Below are 24,669 nucleotides of genomic sequence, written 5' to 3' on the forward strand. Positions count from 1 at the left end.
GAACTAGAAGTGCTCATGGGATAAAAAGGTTCTTAAAATATTTTATTTTGCCTTGAATTCAGTGTAAAAGGAAATCAATTTCCCAAATACAATTAATTATGGCAAGATTTAGAACTTACTTTAACAAGCATGGCAGTCAATTGTGATATTTCAATGTGAAACTAAGCCTGTATAAAAGTTTTAAGTGCATATTTTTTCAAGCATGCACACAGGAACACAGAAAAAAGAGCCAGGCTTCAGGCCTCAAAAAACCCTCAAACAACTGAAAAGCAGAGGACAAAGTCTACTCTTCTGTCTAGGACACTGCTATTTCTACTTTCCTCTGCTTGTATTATGGAATTAAGAAAAAAAAGAAAAGGAGGGAGGGATGTGGGAAAGGAGAGAAGTTCAGGAGAGCAGCTCTCTCTTCTCCCAATAGGCAAAACACAAGGACTATAGAAAATATACTGTTAAATGATGTACTATCCCTCTGCATCTAATTGATAGATGTGATAGTGGTATTACACTGCACTCATTAATGAGCTGATAAAAAAAAATAACTATTATTTAATAAAGGGCTTTAAAAAAAAAATACACAACAGCAGAATGCCACTGAAGGGAAAAAGAAACAAGTCCTTTAATGTGAAGAGCTAGGAGTTCCCCTTCCTAAGTAAAGGAGAAACTTCAGTACTCACACAACAAAATGCCCTGTTACAGCTATTTAAGTATTTCTGCAGAGTAGGAATTCTACTTACATTTTATGTATGTACATTTTCACATAATGAAAACAAACTACAGTATGAACGTAGTATCTGCCAAATACTACTTTTGAAATAGAAAAAAAATTAATTCTAGAAATCAAGGAATAAAAAAATGCATTAATGTGCGTGGTCAGAATTGTCAGTTAATACCTACCAAATATTCTGCTTCTCCTAGTGTGTAAATTACATTCCAGTAGCACATATTTTTGTGGGACCAAGTTTTCTTCTATAATTGTACAGCGCAGAGGTAGAAAATAAATTCCTAACTGTTGAATCATTGACTTAAACCATTTTTAAAATTCAGAAAACACCCAAAAGCTTTTAGGTGATAGAGTATACTTGTGTATTAAATGAAACTTCATTTTGAGATTTTTTTTTTTATATCCAACAGTATTTTGAGGTGACAGTGATTATAGCTCCTTTTGTGAATATGGGGGTGGGGTTGCCATTTGGAATGGTCTTTTTTCTTTTCTTTTTTTTTTCTTTTTTCTTTTTTTTTTTTTCATTCTGAAGGACCATTGCCTCAGCTTTTTTGGTTATTGCTTTTTTTTCTTTTTTTCTTTTTTTCTTTTTTTTTGAAGACCATTCCATTTATTTATTTTTTAACATCTTAAAGTCATAAGGACTTATATGCAAAGCAGTCATACACTTTATCATTAAAACCCATAGGTAAAATACGTACACAAATCCAACAAAAGGCTAGTACATAGTAAAGCCTAAGCATACTACTATGCAATATTATGAATACATAACTTTAGAGACTTCAGTTTAGTACTGTTATCTATTCATTTCTGAAAACATTCACAAAGATTTTAAATGCAAATTTTCGTTCCGTATCTGGAATAGAACAAAAATTATCTATGTTATAACAACTTTTGGTCATTTGTGCTTGACCAATTTGGTAAATTACAAAGAACCCAAAGAATTCTGTAACTTTCTGTAGAACTATGTAATAAAAACATTGCATATGTTCCTAATATGATGTCTTTAGCAATCATTTACTGAAATGTAACTCAAACATCAATCTCTCAAAACGTGTAACTGATCAGCTGCTTTTTAGCCTATATCCGAATTCAACTTCATCACAAAACCCCTTTTAATACAAAGATGCAGAAGTACATTAGGTAATACTAATGCAACACAGGTGCAGTTCTAGCATTGTCACTGATGAGTTGAATCATCTTCTCCATGAACGAGACTCATTGTCCTCCTCCTCTTCATCATCATCTTGAAGCAGCGAGTCATCCACCAAAGACTCTTCCTGAAACTTCAAGAGAAAAATGTGATAACCTCTGTTACGTCAGAAAGTGTAAGAGATCAAAAGGCAACGTACAATCCTCTGCAAAGATTTAAGAACAAGCAAATTCATTTTTAATAGTTAAATGGTAATGCTTTCAAAAAAGTATACTGTATATGTGTGTATTTAATATGCACATATTAATATATGGCAAACGCAACTTGTTTTTTTCTTTTACTGGACCTCAAAATGACATCATAATTCAATAGATATTCTGATTCCTTAGCATGTCATCCACACCAAGGCTTTAACATTCTGATGGAACTTGAGATGCTATACTGAAAACTAATGTTAGGTTTTCGAAGTTAATATTAACTATTCCTCTTTTAATCCCAGAGCTTAATCTACCTGTGCTTTAGTATAAAAAAAAAAAAAATGAATATGGAATATTTTAATTTTGACAGCTTTAAGAAAATGCATTTTAAATCATAGCTCTGTCTGCATCTTGTCTCAATATACACTTCTGTACTGTAAGCTGAAATAAAACATTGCTTTCTGAGTACTCAAGTCTCCTCTTCTGGTGTACAGATGTCCAGCAGACTAAAATATGATAGCACTGCTGAAAAGGAGAGCTCTCTCTCAAGTAAAAAGCAACAACATCAAAAAACACATCAAGGTCTTTCTTCAAAGTCTTAAGCCTCTTTATGATAGTATTCCTTAGGTGAATTAAACTTATCAATAGAGTTTAGACAGAAAAAAATGAAACCTTTTTCATGTGTGTACCATAGTGGCTATAAAACAAAGTTACATAAATAGCACAATCAATTGTAAGCACATGGAAACTTGAGATGTCTCATACATAAAAGGAATACAAGACTGAAATTGAGGCGACTGATTACAGAAACCTCCACAGCCCTGATTCAATCCTGCATAAGTTAAAAATTTGAATGATAAAATTACATAAAAATTATTTTATGCAATTGGTTGAACTTCTGCAAATGAACATGAAGTTCTTGAACCTGTCCATCCAAGACCTGGGATTCCTAACACTATACTTCAATACTAACTTAACCAAATGCTAGAAGCAATACGCAGTGCACACAAAGAATAACATTTAAATACAAAATTTCCTGAAGATTGCTGAAAGGAAATCCATCATACAAAAAAATTTTGTGAATGTCAGGGGGTCTAATTCAGCTGTAGAGAATTCAAATAAAATCCAGTCTAATGAAATGAGGAAGATAGGGGAGCTATGTACACTTGATTTGTTTTGAAAATGGAAAGTGATGAGAGGCAAGTAGAGGTAAGCATGTTAAATGAGTAATCTGTAAACACTGGGCCAAGTAAAAATCCAGCAACATCACCAATAAAAATATAGATAAAGTAAGATTTTTATATTATACATTTGGTATTGCAAAGACCTCAGCAAGCACACAAAGGCAATGAGTAGCCTGGTAGCCTGGATCAAATCCCTGTGCACTTTCTACAATACTTAGCTAATGACTGACTACAAAAACATTCCAGAGAGAGAGAAAATCAGCTAAGAAAAAAAAAAACAGAACTCAAGAAATGTGTTAGAGGAAAAAATCAAAAAATACTAGAAGATTTGCAATAAAGGTCAACATTTAAACCATGAAATTATTTCTTAATAGCTACCTCCCAAAAAAATCATTACCTCAATTTTAACTTACATCTTGAAAATTTGGTGTGTTTTGGATGGGTCAATCAACTTAGGAGTTACAAAGAACAGCCCCATGCAGTCTTTTCCCTAAATTTTATTTCCACACCTCATGACTCCTGTTAAGGAGTACAACCATCACCTAAAATAGATGTATCCCACTACTACAAACACTTCAAGAGTAGTCAAGACAAGAGAATGTACATGTAAATCTGCCCTTTCCCTCTGCCAGGCCAGCCAATGCATTTAACTTGTTACCATCTTCATTCCCTTCCAATTTTCTTACAACCCAAAGGTTCCCTTCCACACTCAGTATCTTCAGCTAGGGTATAAATCTAAATCTCATGATAGATCACATGCCAATCAGTCTGTACTTTCCTTTCTTTACCCTGTTAAGTATTTGTATATCTTTGCATGCCCTTTCTTTCATTATGTAAAATGACAAAGTCTTAAAATGAAGGAGTTGCTCAATGAGACCTGCCACTACGGTAGGCTCCTTACAGTAACAAACATTGCTTCAGAAGCAATACATCCCTGATGGGAAAGTGACAATGTATCTAAGAACCTCTGAACATTACTCAGCATAGCCTCTTGTTCACTCACAGCTCATTACTACTTGACAATGTATGAGGCTTGTATATAGAAGAAGAACAACATTTATTAAGTCAGAATACACAAATGCTTGAACTGAACACTCAGTGGTGAAAGTAGACAACTCTACCTGTCTTTCACACGGTAAAAATAAACTGGCATTTTTAGAGACAGAAAGAAGACAAACTACATTTCTTCAGGAAAACAAAAATGAATGAAAATGAAAAAATGAAAACTGAATGATAAACAAACGTAAAAAGACTAACTGAGTTTGGTTATATCAAAACAATCTTGTGAAGATGCTTTTATGGTAGGTCCACCAAAATATCATAGGAAAAGACATAAATGAATACAGCTCCAAGTAACTCAAGTATACTTCAGCTCTTCTATGGCAGTCATTTATAATTGGCAGTAAATAAATTAGAAAAAAAGCTGCTTGACTTTTTCCTCAAGTGACACTTCCCTCCCCCCCCCCCCCCAATAATTCACAAATGTATGTAAATTTGAACGTAAGTTACACATACCAAAAAATGCAGCCCAACAATTACTGTATTAACCTAGTTATTTGGACAAAGCTTTAGTATCTTTTCTTGCACCACAATGAAGACTGACACTCAGCAGGGGTTACTTTAGATGTCTAAATGAAGTTAGCAGATTATCTAAATTACTACTTCACCGGCATCCTACAAGACATCTCTCACTATAAAGGAAAGTTAGATTCTGAGCTATGATCCTCTAAGAAATTAGTGCTTAGAGATGGTACAAATAACTATGTTTTAGACAAGATTTTTGGTTATTTCTCATGCAAATTTGAACCCAGATCTTTCAGTTTCTAGATACACCCCCTAGAAATGAAACATTCCTGCAATTAGAAGTGAAGTATTTGGACTGTCAATAGACTAGAAAACAAGAAAAAAATTGATAGATTACTCCACTATCTGATATTAATACATGAGTCAGGTTCAAGAAACATGAATGAACGGATCATTTTCTTTTGAATCAAAAATATTTCATCTTAAGAAATAAAAAGGAAAAAAAAAAAGCTTACTTCTTCTTCATCGGGTTCAGCTTCTTCTGTTTCAACAGCTGACATACTAGCAACAGGCTTGTTCCATGCCAACTTCAGCTCCTGTCCTTTAAACCGAGATCCATGAATCGCAGCCTAAAACAAGTTTAAACATCTTAGTTAAATATTTCCTCATCAAGGGAAATACTAACTTCGCTAATACTTAAATCCCAGACGTAAGCCAATAGTCTGGTCTGCTTTTTCTGAAGAAAATCCAAGTTTTAGTATGTCCATATTGGATCACTGTTAATAGTTTAAAACAAAACAACTTATTAATTTGCACGTCCTTTCAGTTAAATGATCAAAACATATTCAGAACAAAATTGACCTTGAAAATCAAGCATCATTTGGTGATGTAACACACTGAACCCAACTTGTTTTTTTTAAAACTACCCTGATGTGTTCTTCACCTGTCAAAGACTGACACAAAACTGTTAACGCGTTATTTACTGGAAGAAATAAGGCATTCCACAAACACAAATGATTTAACATTAAAACAAACAAACAAACAACACCTCTGTGATTACAACTTAATCTACTGGAAAATGTTCCACTTCCTGTAAAGCCTTTGTAATTGAAATGTAAAAATTTTTAACTTATGGGATATTCATGCCGTTTTAAGTACCAGATGCATTAAGTGGCTGCTTTGGAAATAGTATGTTCAAATTAAAGTAACATGAACTAGCATAAATCAGCGTTAGCAACATTCCGAAATAACCGTCACAGTCACAAAAGATTTATAGTACAATCTGAAAGCACAGCATAATGTGAAATGTAGAAACAATTACATGTTCAATGACATCTGAACATGAATTGTGTGATATTAAAGTCCCCAGGTATAAATTTTAAATCTGTACATATAAATTTATGATAAATTTAAAAGATTCTATGCCTATTAAAATGCAGCTCAGGAGCTTTTCGTCCATGGTCTCATCACAATGTCACACAACTGGAATTTTTAGAACTACTTATACGTGACATTTAGGTCCAGAAACAACTTGTAATCGTTGGAAGAAATTACTACTACATAAAAATGCAACATTTCACAACAGGGAATCCTCCTCTTACTTCCAGGCTAGAACATGTACAGTCATAAAGCTTAAGCCTTTTTTCATTTAAGAAGGTAAAATATTAGCTGCATTTACTTCACAATTGGTCACAGCAGATGCTTCTAGTAACTACATCCTCTATTTACAACTTCTTCAATTACTGATGTCTGCTGCACTAATAAACACAAATTCCAGTGAAAATGTTTAATATATAAGAATATCAAGAAAAATATAGACTTTACTGTATTTGACCTAGCATAGTTTTCATACAATTTTCATTTCAAAACGAAGGTGCAATTAGACAGTTACAAGAAGATGAGAAGTTTTAATGCTAACTGGACTGTGGGCATACAACACATCAATAAAGAATTTTAATCCAATTAAAAACCTGGGATAAAACTTGAAAACTTCATCTACTGGACTTGAAAACAATGGAAGAAAAACACGCTGTTTTTCAAATGCAGTGAAACTTATCATAGAAGAGTAACAAATGTACACAATGTTAACTTGAACTATTCCATCTACCATGTCTCCCCTCTCCTCTATAAATACCTTTCTGCATCCTCTGCACTATCCTCCTTTTCACACACTGCATATATAAAAATTTCTTCACTTCATAATATAAAATCATATGTAAGAAACTTCTGTGTTTGCTTCCAAAGCTACTGTTCTCTGTTTTTTGGGGAAAGAAATTTAACTAAGGCTGAAATTACTCTCCAGGCCAATTTTTCAGCAGTTCTAACAGTAAGACCTGTATTTTGCTGATAAATAACATCTGTTAATTTCCTTTGGATCATAGTCCATCTGAGAGAAGAAGAGACGTTATTTGGACAGTACATAAAAACAGGTAATTGTCCTAGGTCACCTATTTTTAAGTGTAAGCTACTTTCAATAATTGAGAGTATTTTTTTATATAATACCTATAATATTTCTTATATAAGCTACAACTATAACATTAAGTAATACGAAGGTGCAAAATCAAGTATCAAATGTTAGGAAGCACCAAAATTAAAAATTTCAACCATAACTCAGTCCACTTGTGAGTATACTAATTATTACAGCTTTTATCTGTGTTCATGTATTTCTTATTCTCCACAAAACTTCTGTTCACTGTTGAAATACAGTTGTACAGTACTGTTTTTTTCTCCTTACCAGTCATTATATACTATGCACACTAATTACACTTTCCTTTTTGCAGAATAATTACCATCTCTGTACAGATAGCACTCAACACTGTTACATATAAAATTTTCACAAACCATATTTCTATATTTCTTTGGAAGACTGATCAAATTATTTCTCAAAATAATGCATCAAATTATTTCTCAAAATTTCTCATCAATTTATTATTACATTATTTTTCATCAAATTATTATATGCTGTACCATATATATATCATATATATCATAATCATTATGATACTGTAAGTGTTCAAAACTACTGCACCCCATTGGCTTTATTTGCATTGTAAATGTATTTCTGTCAATCAGGTCACTGGTCTCTCAAGATAAAGCATACAGAAAGAGAAGAGTCTGGCCATGTATGAAAATTCTGTTCAAGTAATCTCCACAAGATGAACTTTGTGCAAAAATATAAACTTTGTTCAAAATAAAAATATAAAATGAAATCTTTCTATCCAACCATACCGTAAATATGAATCCATTCTTTTTCTTTCGGGAAGCCCTATTACTTTCAGGATACTCCTTCCCAACAGTGATGCAAGGATTTTAAAGAAAACAAAATCATTTGCAGAACAACTCTGTTTGGTATTTTGCACAGGTTCATGTACTGCACTATTTACTGAGTAAGGCAGAACTGCAGCTGAACCAAACACATGAAGTCCTAATGATCTGTATGCAATGATTCTGAATTACAACATACTTCAATGCTGGATTTTAGTTTCTACGAGTTACTTCTATAATTCTATACTTATATAATTTCATAAAGAAATTAAAAAAAAAAATGAAAATATCATTGTATAAGATTACTTTTACATTACCCTAAATTTTCAGGCAAATGTATGAAAACAAACACCAAACAGATTCCAACAATACCAAAGAAAACGCATAGGCTCAGTCTGCAGGATGTCAATGAACCTACAGAATACTGTGAGGTCTTCAGGTGAAAACAGTGCAGTATCCATGCAAAAACAACTGGTAATTAAACAAAGACAAACCAGGACATCTAGCTATGAATTCCCACACTTGTCTTGATCTCTCTTTCACATCATGTATTTTTCCCTTGTTTATTTAAAGCATCTTCATTTCATAAGAATTTCAGTAACATGCTGTTTTGACAGATTTGTTTAATCTGGAATTAAGACTTCTGTGTCAGACTTCTTTTAAAACCCTTCTGAGTAATTAACTACATTAAATTTAATCAATTATAGAAATATAAAGCAGTTGAATGTTGAGGAGTATTTTCAACAAAGAACTATACTCACAGCTTCAGCTTCTGCTCTCGTCTTAAAGGTAATCACCGCGTGGAGAGAAGAGTCATCTATCTGGCAATCTTCAATTTCACCATATTGCTTTTAATATGAAAAAGAAAAAAAAATGGTGAAATAGTCCTCCTCCTCCATCCTCCCCCTCTAAAAATGACGTCCTAAATGAAAGGCCCTCAAAAAGCATATAGAATAGTGTACCCCTTCACAGCCTCAATGCCAGTCTGAGGGCTTTGCAAGAAATATTGTTGTGTTTTTTTTTCCATTTCGAAAACACAAAGTACGGTAGTCTTTGGATTTCCTGACTGTAAATATACAGGAATGAAGTAAAATTACAACAGAAGAAATAAGTTCTTCTGCTTCAATAATTCTCTCTTGATCAGAAAGTTCACATCTTGAGATTACTCCCTAAGTCTATTATGATACAGTTCTACAAAAAGATTTAATAGATACAGAAGAGGTAGCAAGTTTCCAATTTAGCTCGATTTCAGCATCTTAAGATCCTGCCCCATACATTCCTGCAAGGGTCTCTAAGTTTTTTTTAATTTTGAAGTTGGGTATTGTAAGGTATTCTTCTTTTTACCCCAAAAATTTATAAAATCTTTGTTTAAATGTTCAGTCTGTCATTAGGAAGTTGTATATCTACATATGTAGATATATATAGATCGTGGAAACACAAGACCTAAAAAAAATAATACAGTAGTGCTGGTAGGTTACTTTTCTTAACTCTTGTTCTTTTCAAAAGCTGCTTACACAGCTGCCAGACAGGAAATATTAAGTGCAATGACTGAAGTAGAATTTACCAGACTTAGTGGGTCTTCAATTTCTATCTTCAAAGACAACCACTGAAATTAAATATTGGAAAACAAACAAACAAAAGAAAACACCAAGGTGGTGTGTGTTTGCTAGGGAAGGAGGGTGACAGGACTTACTTGTTATTTATGTAAACGCTGATATTCTCAGTATTCATCCCTCAAAATAAACTAATATTACTTTAAGCTTTTTTTTTTTTAATGACAGATAAAGGGGTTTTATTTCTTTCTGTCCAACTATCAATTTATTATACTTGCATAAAAATACTGCTGAAATTCTGATTTTATTTTTAAATCGTGAACTTTTAAATCATGAATCTATATCATATTATAGATTCAGTCCTAAATAAAATTTCCAGATGAATTAAGTTAAGAAAAAAAAAGTCATTGGAAAAAAGAATGTTATCCAAAGAACAGAAGAAGTGAAATTACAACATACCGCAAAATGAGGAAGAAGATCTTCTCTATCACTTTCTGTAAATGCAGAGATTTCTAATGCCCTAGGTCGATGATCCACAACCGCATGCACAGGAACTCCTCTGCCTCTACCCCGTCCACGTATTCCTCTACCTCTGCTACGTGATGCACCCCGACCTCTTGCATGAACCCCTCTACCACGAACTGAAGAAAGAATCCCTCGTTTGGCAGCCTAAGATATTTATACATAACATGGTGATTTATAAAAATTCATAATCTAAATGTTTAGACAAAAATACCAAACACGTTCACAGAGCAGCTTACAGGTTTTAAAGTAAGATGTTTACAGAAATATTACTTTTTAGTAACAGATCAAAAACAGGACAGCAACAGAAAAAAGAACAAAGCATTCAAAAAAAAAAAAAAAAAAAAAGATGTCAGAAGAACCCTCATCTGTGATGACAATTCCTCGAAGGAGGTCAGACTGTAGTGTAACATCTGAAATTTCTCGATGTGGGGACTAACAATTTTCTTTTAATTCAAAAACAGGACTATCATTCTGACAAGAAAATATGGAGCATAGTAGGTTTTGGTTACAGGACTGTGAGGTATGAAAGAGAGGACCTACTAAGAACCTCCAAGTACAAAGCATTCTCTAAAAATTTGGGTCTACATAGTCACTAATTTCCATTCCTGCAACATCTGTGCTTCCATTTTTAAAGTACAGGTATGCATTCTCTAGAAGTCAAAAGGTTGGTGACAGTATCTCCATCAACCATTTAAAAAATAAGTTGCAAATAATATTCTACAGTGTTTGTTTACAACTCAACCACTAATAACACTATTTGAATACATGCCAACAGTATCATCCATGAGGAGATAATTTTCTTTATTAATGAAATCATTCAGAACACCTAAGAAATATTACTCACCATCAGAATAAATACTGGTAACTTCTGCTTGTGTTATTTCTCTACTCAGTTGGCTTAGCTTATTAACAAACCTATTTTCACAAGTACCAAAGCTGCATAACAACTTACTTTTGAAGTAAGATTTTAGGGCAACCTAGCTGTATATACGTATATACATGCAGTGTTCATATGTAGTTACACATAAAACATGACAAAACCTCATTAAGAGGGATTTAAGCAACACAGTAGCCTGCTTCAGAGTAAAAAAAAAAAAAAAAAAGTAGGAGCATCATGCAACTAAGTAGCTACTACAAAATCATATATTCAAGACAGTACAATATAACACCATATAACCTCCAATAGTATTCTGAGATCCTTAGAATAAGACACAAAGAATCTTGCATTGCCTTCCAAATTTTTGTAAAGTGATTCCTTTAACAAAAAGTGTATTTCTGTACATAGAACACATTTTGAGATATTGTCATTGTTTTGCTAAGTTCATCTTTCCTTCAAACTAATGCTGTAATAACACTGCTTTCTGACACTTTGGTCTTTTTGGTTATTAAGAGGATGTTGAGATTCAAGAAGAAAAGAACAAGCTGTGTCTTTTATTCTTTTGTAAAAAAAACACAGCACCACCTATAGACAATATATTTAATGCTCCATATTCTCAAGGAAGCACTCCTACCATAAATCTGTAAAATACCATGTCATGTTAAAGTTACAGAATTTAAATAAATTAGAGATCAAAATTAAAGATAATACTATTTCTCTGGTCAAGGAGAGCTCAGAAACTTATTATGTATTGTTGCTAACTGTCTGCATCTATAATTGGAGCTTAATATTGCACTGAAGAAAAAGTTTGATACAACACACAAGCTAAGAAATATATTTTCATTAAAAGTTATTTGCTACAAATAAGAGACAAACATACTTCCAGCTGCAGTTCTGTGTATTTCCGTCTTAATTCAGTAACTTCCTCCCCAGCTTGCATCTTCTTGTATAAATCCAGTTCAGTATCTAGTAACTCTTTCTGCATCTAAGAAATTGTTACATCAAATTATTAGTTCCACAGTTTACATTCACTTGTGAGGAAACAATTTTCTGATGAAACTCAAGAATCTATTGCTACACTCCTATCAGCAGGCTATTTCAGAAATATACAGTGACTTAAGGATTGGCCAGTGCTGGCCTTCAGGTGAGGTAGAAGTCTGCCACAGCACTTCTAACTGGAAAAAAAAAAATCCTAGAAACTCTAAGGAAAGAGAATTTGAAAACTACATGTAGTGGGATTTAAAATTTAGCCAAGTTGTGGCTTATTAATTTAGATCATAGCTGTAACTTCAGAGGTATACTGCTTAAAATGCTAGGTTTCCACTTTAAAAAAAATAAGCCAAGCACAAGCTTAGGAGCGTCTTGGCAAGATAAAATTTCAACATGTAGTATTATGTTACTGAGCTTGGTGATGTCAAAGCCATCTAGTCTACTGCACAAAGCCAAAGCCAATAGAATTTGTTCTAAACTACAGATACACAAAATAGAAAATGCAAAATTAAATGATAGTGATGATGAGATAAAAAGGGATTCTACAAAAAAAAAAAAGCAGTAGATTTATGAATGAACACACAATCTATAATCAGTAATGACAAAAAGCTTCTAAGATTACCACAAGCACGAATGGTAGTTCTGTTCAGACCACAGTAGAAAAAAGCACAGTGAAAAGATCTCTGATAACAAAAAGCTGGACTCTGATATATCCAGAATTGCCCTCCAGCACATGGTACCTTAGAAAGAATTATTTAAAAGTTCAAAAATATCTATGAAACTGAAAGGTGTCTCTGAATCCAAATTTAGAGGTGTTCACAGTAACCACAGAGGTGCAGGACATGGTACAGGTGCAGGAAAGAGCTTTTACGTGACTGTGAAAATTTTATTTCAAGTTCCAAACTGGAAAGGTTTTTTCTTTTCCTGTTTTGTTTTGTTTTTTAATGGAAAAAGCAGCAGCCAAATGTTCTAATGACATCACAAATGAAGGAGAAAATTATAGATGACTATGAAATAGTTTTACATTTACACCCGTTGATTCAAAACCACAGCATGTAATGTATTCAAAGGCTGGTTGTCAAGAGATGAAGGTTTCGCAGTTGTGACAGTTGGAAACCAAGTATCACCACTGAATGATAAAGAAGGGGGTTTTTTGTTTCTTTGTTTTTTTCCTGGAAGCTTTAAAAGAAAAAAAGCTGGATTATTCAACTGGCAACTTCAACCTGAACCCCTTTCATCCCCATTTTTCACCATCTAGAGCAACCACAAAAAATCATCTCCTGTATAATGGTTTTCAAAGTTTTCAAAACTGGAAACTGTTTCTCTCCAATCCCACTGCGTGTTGCTAAATAAATGACACGACAAAACAATCACTTCTGAAACTTCTTAATGACCAGTAATTAAACTCACAAAGTAGCCAGTGACCCTGGTGTCATAATGTCTCTAAACTTTTGAGGTTTCTTTTTAGTTCTCTTAATGAAGACTCCTCTTTTTATAGAGCTGTGCCTGGTCTCAAGAAGATAATGCCTCCTTCAAGACATAGCAGGAGGCAGCAAATGTTTCTACACTCAGGAGAAGGGGATTTTGTAATCTACATGAACTGCAACACACAAAAATATGTAAAGATAATGACACGTTCGCATGGGCCTCACATACAGAACTATTCCTGCAAGTTTGCAGGGGCTTCTGAGCTGCCTAGGATTTAACAGCTAATAAAATGCAAGAGAACCTTGTGCAAAGCCTTTCAGAAAATTGCCAAAGTAATAAATTTTAACTGAAGAATGCTCTTAATTACTCACTTTCACAAAATTCAGATGTTTTTTCTCTCTTTCAAATGTTAACAAAACAATGCTCATTGTTAATACACAATCTCCCTGAGAAGAAAGCTATCAATAACATCAACTCTTCTACAGTCTAGATGTTTTGACCATTATAAACTGTTTCTTCACTTTTCATATTACAAAATAGAAAAAAAAAACAAAAACAAACACCTGAAGAACTGCTCAAAAACTCTAATTAAAGTTAGTGTATCATCTCACTTTTACTAACTAAAAATTAAAATCACATGAGAAACTGATGGACCAGGTTACCAACTGAAGAGTGATGTGGACTGAAGTGATCCCAAGATCAACATACAGGGTTGAAGAGGGAAAACCTCAAGCTTGCACATATTAGAACATAAGTAAAGGAGGGCCTACAGAACAGTATTGTAGGGGAAGACCTCATTACTTTTTTGGGAAATCAGTGCTTCTCTAAAGATCCCGTACACTGATATACATGACAGGAAACAAAGAGGAGGAATTAGATGTCTGCACAGTTCCAAGGCTACAATCTTACAGAGACTACAGAAGCATTGCAGTGTAACTCACACAACTGGAGTGCTGCGGTGGATGGATACGGGCTCTTCAGGAAGGCCAGGCCTGGGAGAAGCAGGAGCTACCCTCTGTGTGCGAGGGAAGTGTGAATGCATGTAGCTCCGCCCAGGGACAGATGATAAGCCAGCTAGAAATTCATCAGATGGCAGACCAACGTGGGTGACACTGCAGTGGGCGTCTACTACATGCCATCTTATCAGGTAGAAGTAGTAAATGAGGCATTTTTTAGGCAAGTGGAAGCCACCTCATGGTCCTAGCTAGCAGCTGCAAGGGCAGGTTGATTTTAAAGAATCATATCCCCCGCTTTCCAAAACATGCGGGAAATAAACAGCAGGAGGCCTGCATTAATGCCTAAGGAACTCCTAACAAAAATCTAAAAACAAAGTGTAGGACAGGTGGAAGTAGGCTCAGACCACACAGATGCAATACAGACAGACTGCCTAAGCATGCAGGTACGATTCTGGAAAGCCAAAGCCCACCTGGTAAGGAACAAAAAAAGCTTCCGTAGGTCTATCAGCAACAACACAAAGACTATGCTATGAAAAATGAAGACCCACTACCAAATGTGGAAGGGGACTTGTAACAAAAGACATGAGAACAGCCAAGGTACTCAATGTCACCTTCTCCTCAAGTCTTTACTCGTAAGACTTATCTTTGTTAAAAGAGATTCAAGTTAGCAAACATTTAAGCTAACTGGACATATACAAATCCCTGAGACCTTACAGATGCGACGGTTAGTACCGAGGGAGCTCACTGATGTCACTGCAAGGCCAATCTTAATTATCTTTGAAAGGTCCTGGCATTTGGGGGCGGTTCCTCAGAACTGAGAAAATGCAAATGTCACTCTAACCTTCAAGTAGGGCAAGAAAGATCTAGCAAGTACATACTGGTCAGTCTCATCACTATACCTGAGAGGATAATGGAGCAAATAATCTGGGAAACCATTCCCAAGCATACTAAGAACAAGAAAGTGACTGGGGAAAAAAATCAAAAGCAACTTTGAAAATATTGCCAATTCCTAGGACTTTTATGACTCAAATTCACTCTACAAGAAGTTAACTTCTTTCATCTAAGACCTCTAAGAATTATTTTCTCATCAGAAAGCATCAATTCTCTCTGAAAATATCAGAAAAATCTCTTCTATAATTTAAGAAAAAGTTAAGTTTAAATAGCAGTGTCTGAATACTGGTGTTACTACCTCTTGTTCCCCCTCTAAAACAGAGTTATTCCACTGCAACTGTAGTCATTCTAAGAGGCATACACCAACTCCCAGTAATCACACACTATGTCCATCTTCAGGATACAAATGCACTGCTTCCAACTTTTTCCTGACTGACAAACAAGAAAAGAAGTTACAGTAAGTACATACAGGTCATTTCAGTACTACCTTTTTCCCACACCTGTACATCACGGTAATTTATTCTGCATGTACTTTTAATGCCTGTATTTCTAAGCAAAATTAAGCCTTAGAAATGTTCTGTCAAAATGAAAACTAATGATCTGTTTAAACTAAATCCGGGTTGTAACGTTGCACCAGCTTTTTACAATAGAATCCCAAACTTTAGTAGAGATGATTAAGCATTCAGAAGATTTAAGAACTGAATGAAAACAGCAAGAAAAGATCAAGTGTTTTTGTTGGCGGCTGAAAAATACACTGCATAAAAATCTAGCCCTTTATTGTTATGTACTTCCTCATTCAATAAAGCAAGAAAAGCTTGTAATACGTTTAAAATGCCTCTTAAAAATTCCTTAAAAATTTATTATTTCTCAAAGTCTCGCTGAACTCTTAATTATGTTGTCATCTGTTTAGGAACATATACTTCCACAAAAAGAGTAATACCGGATTTAAAAAAGGTAATGTAATTGCATATTTAAGTAGAGTCAAGAAACAGGTTATAGCAATATATTAACAGAAAGTATAGCACAGAAGAGAAACTCCTCTCAACAGGTTCAGCCCAAATACAGATAGCTAAATCAAAGGAAAACCAACCAGTATAATCTTCTATCTAAATCATTTTGCAAACATTTCAATTTCTGTGATGTAAAAAGAACAAACAAAAAATATGTACCAGTTCAGTAGTCAACTAGCTTCATGAAGCAGTCAATTTGGGTATTTAACCTGACCAGTGGATATCTGTGTTGCACAATGATAATCCTTTTGCATAAGAAATACTATTTTCGCTGTTTCTATTAACAATGTATGAAAGGAACAGACTAAAAAGACTGAATAAGGCAAAAGACAATCATAGGATTTCTCTTTTGGTATCTTCCAGATCATCACAGAATCATAGAGGTCTTTTCCAACCTAAATGATTCTAAGATCATCTAGTTCTAGCACTGCCAAGTACACCACCAATCCATGTATTGCTTCATGACATCTACAAGTTTCTTCAATACCTCCCCAGGCAGTGACTCAACTACCTCCCTGGGCAGTCTGTTCCAATACTGCATAACCCTTTCACTGAAGAAGTTTTTTCTAATATCCAACCTAAACCTTCCCTGATGCAACTAAAGGCCATCTCCTCTTGTCTTATTACTTGGTGCTTGGGAGAGGAGACCAGTCTCCACCCCGCTATCGCCTCCTACAGTATCTGGGTAGCAGTGGGTAAAACTTCTAGACAACGGCACTGTTTTTATATTCACTATGCTCCTTTAAAGGGAGAGCAAAAACAATCCCATTTCATAGAAGACTTCAAAACTAAAACAGCATACTTCTAAATACCTCTGATGTGGCTGCATATTTTCATTCTGGGTGCCGTAAACATGTACATTCTTTTTATTAGAAAGCTGACCAAAACTTGAGTACCTGAGTCTTAGTTTTCATGCTTTTTAGAGGAGTCCCTCCTCCTGACGATACACCCTTTAATTCATCCTTTAACTTGGTAATGCTATTAGTCAGTATTTCCAGTGTTTTCATGATTTCTGCTTTATCTTCTGATTTCATGGCTTTATTTTTCTCCAGCTTCGAAATCAGCATCTGTCCAATTAAAAAAAAAATATTAAACTACACTTACAGATCTGTTTTCCAGTACTCACCACAGCTCATGGAAAAACATAATTTTGCATTACCCTTGCTGTGATCTTCAAAACTCAATAAAAAAGGCATTTAACAGCTTATATTCAGATATTTTAATCTCTGGTTAATTAATTTGCTAATGAACATCTAGCATCTCTATTTTATTTGGACAGATAAGTTGAACATATTGAAATTATTCCAATATTTGTATTCAACCTAAATGACATTTTGTCCTTTTTCCCCTCTCAAGCTTGAGTGCACTCATGAGTACTTTTCAGTATCAATTTCTCTTGCTCTTGCCAAGTATAGAACTCTCTGACTTGCACTTGTTCACCAAAAGCACATATTTTGCACCTCAAGTTTTTTAATTTCAACTAGAAAAAAGCATCCAAATTGTAGATGCTCGGAGTTTAAGTGGACTAACATGGCAAGTTTGATTTAAACTCTAAACTTAAAAAAAAGAGCATGTTTACTCTTGAATCAGCATTAGCACATTACTTTAAGTCAGTTTGGTAGCTCATGCCAACAAATTCTGAAATATTTTCAAGTGAACTGAGTTTTACAACTGAACTGCTGGCCTTGTACAGTGCTAATGGTTTACCTTTTGTGTTTCAATGTGCTTCTCCAAGATTTCTTGCTTCTTTTTTCTCACGTCTTGTTGAAGTCGCAACGCTTCCTAAAAACATTTCAAAAATTACAGAAAGTTTGTAGATTTTGAAAAACAATTTCAGAAGAATAATACACCATATCTGATAACTATAAAATAGTAACTTACAATATAAGGAAAAAACTAGTGAACTCAAAGTACTGAAAGGAAATACTTAAATTTATGCTTTGAAAATCAAAGCATCATTACCTCATTCACTAATTCGGTTATCTTTATTTGCATATGTGCTGGAAAGACCTCATTAGTTACGTAAAACAATCTTTGCACAACTCCACCGAAAGTTGAAAGGCAAAATAACACACTACCACCACAAGAGGTAAAGCATACAATATTTTAGACTTACTAAGATGGTATCTTGAAAGCTACTGTAAATCAAGTCCATCAATTAAACACACTCTCCAGTATAGCTCCAGGCCAAAAAAAAAAAAAAAATATGTTCTATTTTCTAAAATTAAAATGTTACCCACAGAAAATCATCTCTTTTATGTCTGCTAAGAACAGAATCTTGGCATTCCAATAAGCAAATCATAATCAACTGAAACTGATTAATTTGTTACATATTGCACTCAGAAGGAAATGTAGGAGGAGATGGCCACAGCTGCTGCACTCAGCTCTTCCTAATAATGTTTCTAAAGAGAAAGCAATTGCTCTCAGATACAGAATGTAAAAGGTCTTAGGCACCGGGATAGTTGCAGAAAACAATAAAGAGCTTTAATAGTAACATATTTAACAGGATAAAAGTGGCAGAAGATGATTTTGATTGCCAATCAACTTGTATCAGACTGCAAGTCAATTACCATATACAAAGTGTAAAGGCACAAAAGCCATAAAAAAAGAAATAGTAGTAAGGTTTGTACATGTCTTTCCAAATACTGGCAAATTCTGATGCGTGAAATGTTAGGTTTGCAATATAATGTGCAATTGTTTTTTCACAGGGAAAGGAAAGATAAGACATGGGGATGAACGCTAAGAAAAACTAGGGTGACAAGAAGGAAGAAGGGAATGAGTCCCACAAAACCATGTTTTTCCACAAGTGCTAGCATATCATAATTTCTGAAGACAAGAAAAGAGCACAAGAGCGCAAGAGAAATGAACCAATCACTTAGCATGTCTTCAGTGTTTTCTCTCAAAAAAAACAGGTGTTATGATGAGTCATTAATTTCATTCCAGGTTTTTCAGCATTTCATAAACACTCAATTTCTTATCTTGAAAGGTAAAAGCTCTAATTCTGAAAAACATGTTTTGGGGGACAAACATGAAATAAAATCCCCAAATTAGAAGTGATTTCTAATCACTTTCTGATCACAGTCTGGACCAATGCCACAACTGACATGCAGCCACAATCTGTTATTTCAAATTATATCAGACATTAGATATAGAAGTTGACCAACAGGCTTAGTAGTATAATGGTTATACTACTCTCAATGCTTACATCTGAACCTAAATTAATATTCAACTCTTAATTTGTGATTTGAAGCCAGTGAGATAAATGTTGTCCTATATTTAGTTTTTAGGAAGGTTAAGAATAAACCTTAAAAAAAGGAGCTTTACTGGGCACTTTGAAAATTCTAAGCAAGCTATACTACCAGTAAGTGACCTGTTGAAGGCCAAACACATTTTTGTTGCACTTCCTCTTCAAAATGAGAAATTCTAGTACTATGCAGAAACAAAAATGGATGCAAGAGAACTACAGTTTGGAAACAATAAAATGCAGTCATACAGTTCTCAGCTCTATCTGATGAAGAAACAATACTCGTCACTGCAAGTACAAAGTACACTGAGGAAAAAAGGCCAGTTTAATGAGAACTAAGGCCAGTTCCATCTGATAAGGTGTAAGAGAGAAGAGCAGTGACTATACTAAACTGCCTTGTCACTCACAATAGACAATTCATGCCTCAACATGGAGACTCTGTTTCCAGGAAAAAGTGCTTCGCACTTTGAACCACTAAAGAGCTTTACGTCTGCTTACACTGCCTGAACATGCACTGAAATAATAATAAAACAAATACTGAATTTTATTGTCCTTTGAAAAAAAGTTATAGTAAATTTTATCTTGTAGCTAGTTTCATCTATGCTCTTGAGATAAGTATATATATTGCACTATCTCTAGTGGTCACAAATTCCCAATCTAGGTCCATTTTAGAAAGAAGCATATTTAATTTACCTGTTTTTTCTTCTGTGCTTCATTAGAGTCTAGCACGGAAGTGGAAACAACAGGCAAAGATTTCTGTGCTGCCTTCAAAGCAGCAGGGTTGTACACAGTTTTTGTCAAGCCAGTAGAAGTGGATAAAACCTATAGAAGGAAATCATTTTATTTTTTTTTTGCCAGTGAACTTCAGTGCTTTTTTTTTCTTCAAAAAAAAAAAACATGACTGCTTAAAAAATGTATGTCTTTTCTTTTGTCTGTTTTGACGGTATGAATATAAAAATTTGGCATAACAATTTTATTTGGAGTTGCTGAAGTTAAACAACTTTTAAAGAGGCAGCATCACATCAAATATGTAAGAATTATAAACATCAGATTATAAATCCTTTCCATTGAGATTTCATATATATTTCCATGCTTAAAATATGTAAAATTTAAGGTATTTGAACATAATTAAGGAAACAGAAGACTGTGATTTGCCCAAGAATAACTCAAGTTTTTCTTTTTTATTTTGAAGTTTAAAATACAATTTTCCATAGCTGCACAAATTTTCTAGGCAAAATTTCAACATAATTGTAGAAACTAAGGTCCAATGTAGACAAAATAGTTCCTTTTCATATGCAGCTTGTGCAAAATACAGCTTGCACAACCAACAAGACGTAAGAGGTGTAGGCAATCGCTGAACATCATACAGGAAAGGAAAAGACTCCTATGTCTCTCTTTCCTATGTTTCTAAGGAGATACAGATATTTCTCCATGACCGAGAGCATAGTTGCCTGCTATACAACCTCTCTAACATCTCTGCAATACCTGAGAACTTGGAATGTTCTGTTTCTTATCACAATACTTGAAGTACACTTTGGTCACATCAGTATTGAAAAACCCATGACTAACTGCTGGAGATGATATTGCCATGATCTTGCCTGCCTTGTTAGCAAGTCACAACAATTATGCGTTTGGTATCATCTCTGGGAGTTAAAAAATAGTTTATATACACGGAAAATTAAAAGATGCATGCAGAGTCTACTGGTCACCATGCACTCCATAAAATAAGACACAACGCCCAACAACAGGAGAAAAAAAGGGACAGCCACAAAACTTTAGAAAGACAGAAAAGATCAAAAGATCAGAAGAACACTTCATATAAAAGATCTGCACTTCGTTGTGCTATTGATACTATTTTTTCCCCACAGATATTTTCCAGAGTAGGCAGTGCAGATGGAAAAAACAAAAAATTCAAAGCATGTTATGGGGTATTATAAAAGCTGATATAAAATTCTCTAAGCAGGCCATCAAAAAGGAGATGGAGTAATTGTATTTATTTATTAACTTACTGAAGCACGTCAATGTATGCACATCCCTGTAGTTCCTTTTACAAAGTAGCTTTAAGACAGGCCACATCACAAAGAGAGGACTGAGTAAAGAACAAATATACTGACACATCCCTTTCGCCCTGAAATTTCCTCATGTCTGAATGAACCACACTTACTCATCTCAAATAATAAGGAGAGATGCTACAACAGATGTACCTGCATTAACTAATACAGAAGAGCAAGAAGCAACACACTATCGGTCTTGTAAGTCTTTTAATGCTATTCAAGAGTGAACAGTGAAACTTTTCACAAGTTCATGAACTGTAAGTCCCTATCCAGATCTGAAAAGGCATTATGATGACTGTTTCATCTCCATTTCCTCCTGCTCTTTGGGAGGCAAACCAACCTACTTTCTTACTGGAAAATTCTTGCCATTGCCTGTACTTAGTCAGAAGTAGAAAAACATCTAGGAAATATCTACGCTTTTGACAGCTGTAAATCTAATTTAAATCTAATCTAATTTCTAATGGACATAGAGCACTATCAGAGCAAACTAAGCAAAGCATTGCCTTGCAAAGGGAGAAGTGTTAGGTCAAAACAAGTTTCAGAACCCTAATAAAAACACCAAAGGAAACTGCTGCTCACAAACTATCCACTGAGCAGTCCAGCAGCTTATCAAAATCAGTCTGTACTGTAAGACAACACAGTGGAAAAACCTTTTATAGCATGAATTTGCTCTTTGTAGAAAGGTGTTTCAGCATAACTCAGCTGTTGCAGAAGGAAAGTATTCCCACTTCAACTGAAGCAGACTTCCTATTTCTAAAGTAGACATTTAATATACATATAATACTATGTATCCCTGAACTACATTTTATGTATTTTAATAATTTAGGGCAACAAGAATGCAATAGAACATAGCCAGGAAGCCACAATAACTATATTTAGGTAGACTGTTTGGCTTGGAAATGAGTCGAAGAGACATCTGCATTTAAAACTCAACAGTAAATAATTACTTTTGTGTGCAAAGGATAGCACTGTAACTTTGCAATGAGTTTCACTATCAGCAGTAATGGATGCACTGTCAGATAGAGGAAAATGCACTCTATCATTAATTTCAGTCAAAGCCAATTCAGAATAGAAAGGTATATAACTAGGCAGACAAATCTTGTTACTGGGTAAAACTTGCTGCCTTTCCACAAAAAGTTGTCTCGAATGTTACAAATACCAAGGAAGACCATGACCTAAGGTGCTAAACAGATTGAAAATATGCCTTATAAACTTTAGTAGTAAAGTACTGAACTTCATCAACAACTGTAATGAAAATTTCTACTACTGGAAAAAATATGTAACTCTTAACTACCATTCAGATACACCTCCCCCAGCTTACCTCTTAGTCCTTTCTGGTTAATTTTCACTTTCATCTTTTCATAAGTACTACAAAATTGTAAGACCAATTAAGAAAACAAATGTTTACAGCATCACCTTTTAAGGGACACAAAAGCCTAAAAGCTTCTTGGAGATTTTTTGTGTGTGTGTGTATTTTTTTGCTATGTTTTTTTTTTTTTTTTTTAAATAAAGACTTTAAAAAGATTCATATCTAGTACTAACATATATATGTATTTTTGAAATGAATTTTGGCATTGTTCTAACAACTTAGGATCCTAGAACATTTCTAATTATTTTCATGACTGAAAAATGGAATCTATCACATTAAAACAAAAAACACAGAATAGCAGCTTCTCTCCTAGCATGTTTTACTCTTGCTGTAATCATATAGCCATCAGCTAATCAGAGTTTCTATATACTATACTACATAAAACTAACCTTTAACAAATGACTGTATTCATTTCTTGTGAAACAAACTGAATATTGACACAAGGGGTTTTGTAATAGAAATAATTCTTACCTTCTCAGTTGCAGGAGTAACTGGCTTTGACACAAAACCCAGTCTGTCCTTCACAGATAATTTAGTCACATTCTAAGAAAACAAACAAAATTAACTTTCAGGTATGTTTAACATTACGAATACAGTAACTTATGGTTTCCTGTATAATTCCAAATGTTAGGGATTAAAAAAAAAAAAAGATTGGCATAACAAAATCATAGATTACTGAGCAACATTAAAAGGAAAACAATATCAAAGCTGTTGAAAAATGAATTTTATATATATAGGACTTCAACAGCTAATATGCTCCTATGTGATTTAAATGTATTAAAGAAATGTATTACAGCCAACTATGGAATCACAAATTATGTTGTTGCATTTTTTTTATTATTATTTTTTTAAAGAAACCCACAACATGCTAATAGATTATTTCCAAGACAGGCCCTTTTAAATACACTTCACTTTTTGAGTTCTGCAAGCTGCTATTTACAGGCATCATTTGCAGGAAGCTGTGGTTTGAATTTAAAATCAGAAATTCAAACCTTTAGAATTTAAAAGGTGAAGCCTTCCTTCTCAGAAGGAAAACTAAAGTAGTGACACTGTTATTTATGAGAAGATACTTCCAACACAATCAAAATTTAAAGGCTATTTCGTATGTGAGTAACATGACAGATTTTGTCATGATTTGGATTGACATTACAACTATCTTCTTCCTTAAGGGTGATGTATGCATACTGAAAACATTTTCAGATGCTGACCATTAGTTTAAAACAGGTTGAGATGTTTAACATATATGAAATTTTAAAAGGGTAACATTTAGTTTTTTAGTAGACTTACTTTGAAATCTGAAAATTGACTTTTAGCATAACATTAATGAAACATTTTTAGAGTCTTTTGTTTTTTGAACTAAGTAAAAAGTTATGATAAAAAGAATTTTAAAAAGACGTATCATTGCACTTAGGAAAAACTGCAATATCAGAACACCACTCAGTCAAATTAGATGCACTTAAAAGCAGTAAATATTTATTTGCACTGTATGATTAACTATAATTGATACATTTTTTGGCATGTATTTATACACTATGGAACCTAATACAGAAAGAAAATTCTTTTTTTTTTTTGGCAGATCATACATACCTGAGTGACTTCTGTATTGGCACTCTGTGCTTCTGTAGGTTCAATGTTACTTGCGGGTACTGGACCTAATCGCTCCTTGACTGATTGTTTCACTACCGGCAAGCTAGGTTGCTGAACTAAGGGTTGTATTACCTGTAACACC

General features: G+C 34.0%; 1 protein-coding gene across 3 annotated transcripts in view; it reads right to left on the reverse strand.

Moving 5' to 3' along the window:
• Positions 1-228: 228 nt before the first annotated feature.
• The window catches only part of RBM26 (RNA binding motif protein 26), a 52,968-nt gene continuing 28,527 nt past the window's right edge, over positions 229-24,669 (reverse strand). The window contains exons 13-22 of one of the 3 annotated variants that reach the window (XM_082774502.1): positions 24,528-24,659; positions 23,412-23,483; positions 20,211-20,339; positions 17,981-18,055; positions 17,170-17,340; positions 11,879-11,983; positions 10,056-10,265; positions 8,805-8,891; positions 5,295-5,408; positions 229-2,007 (exon numbers count right to left, since the gene is read on the reverse strand). In XM_082774502.1, coding sequence (XP_082630628.1) covers positions 1,918-2,007; positions 5,295-5,408; positions 8,805-8,891; positions 10,056-10,265; positions 11,879-11,983; positions 17,170-17,340; positions 17,981-18,055; positions 20,211-20,339; positions 23,412-23,483; positions 24,528-24,659 — 1,185 coding nt within the window. In that variant the 3' untranslated portion in view covers positions 229-1,917. The remainder of the gene's footprint in view (positions 2,008-5,294; positions 5,409-8,804; positions 8,892-10,055; positions 10,266-11,878; positions 11,984-17,169; positions 17,341-17,980; positions 18,056-20,210; positions 20,340-23,411; positions 23,484-24,527; positions 24,660-24,669) is intronic. The other 2 variants (XM_082774501.1, XM_082774503.1) reach the window with 2 other exon arrangements.

Source organism: Aythya marila, assembly GCF_965140915.1.
Source record: "Aythya marila genome assembly, chromosome: 1".
Taxonomy (NCBI): Eukaryota; Metazoa; Chordata; class Aves; order Anseriformes; family Anatidae; genus Aythya; species Aythya marila.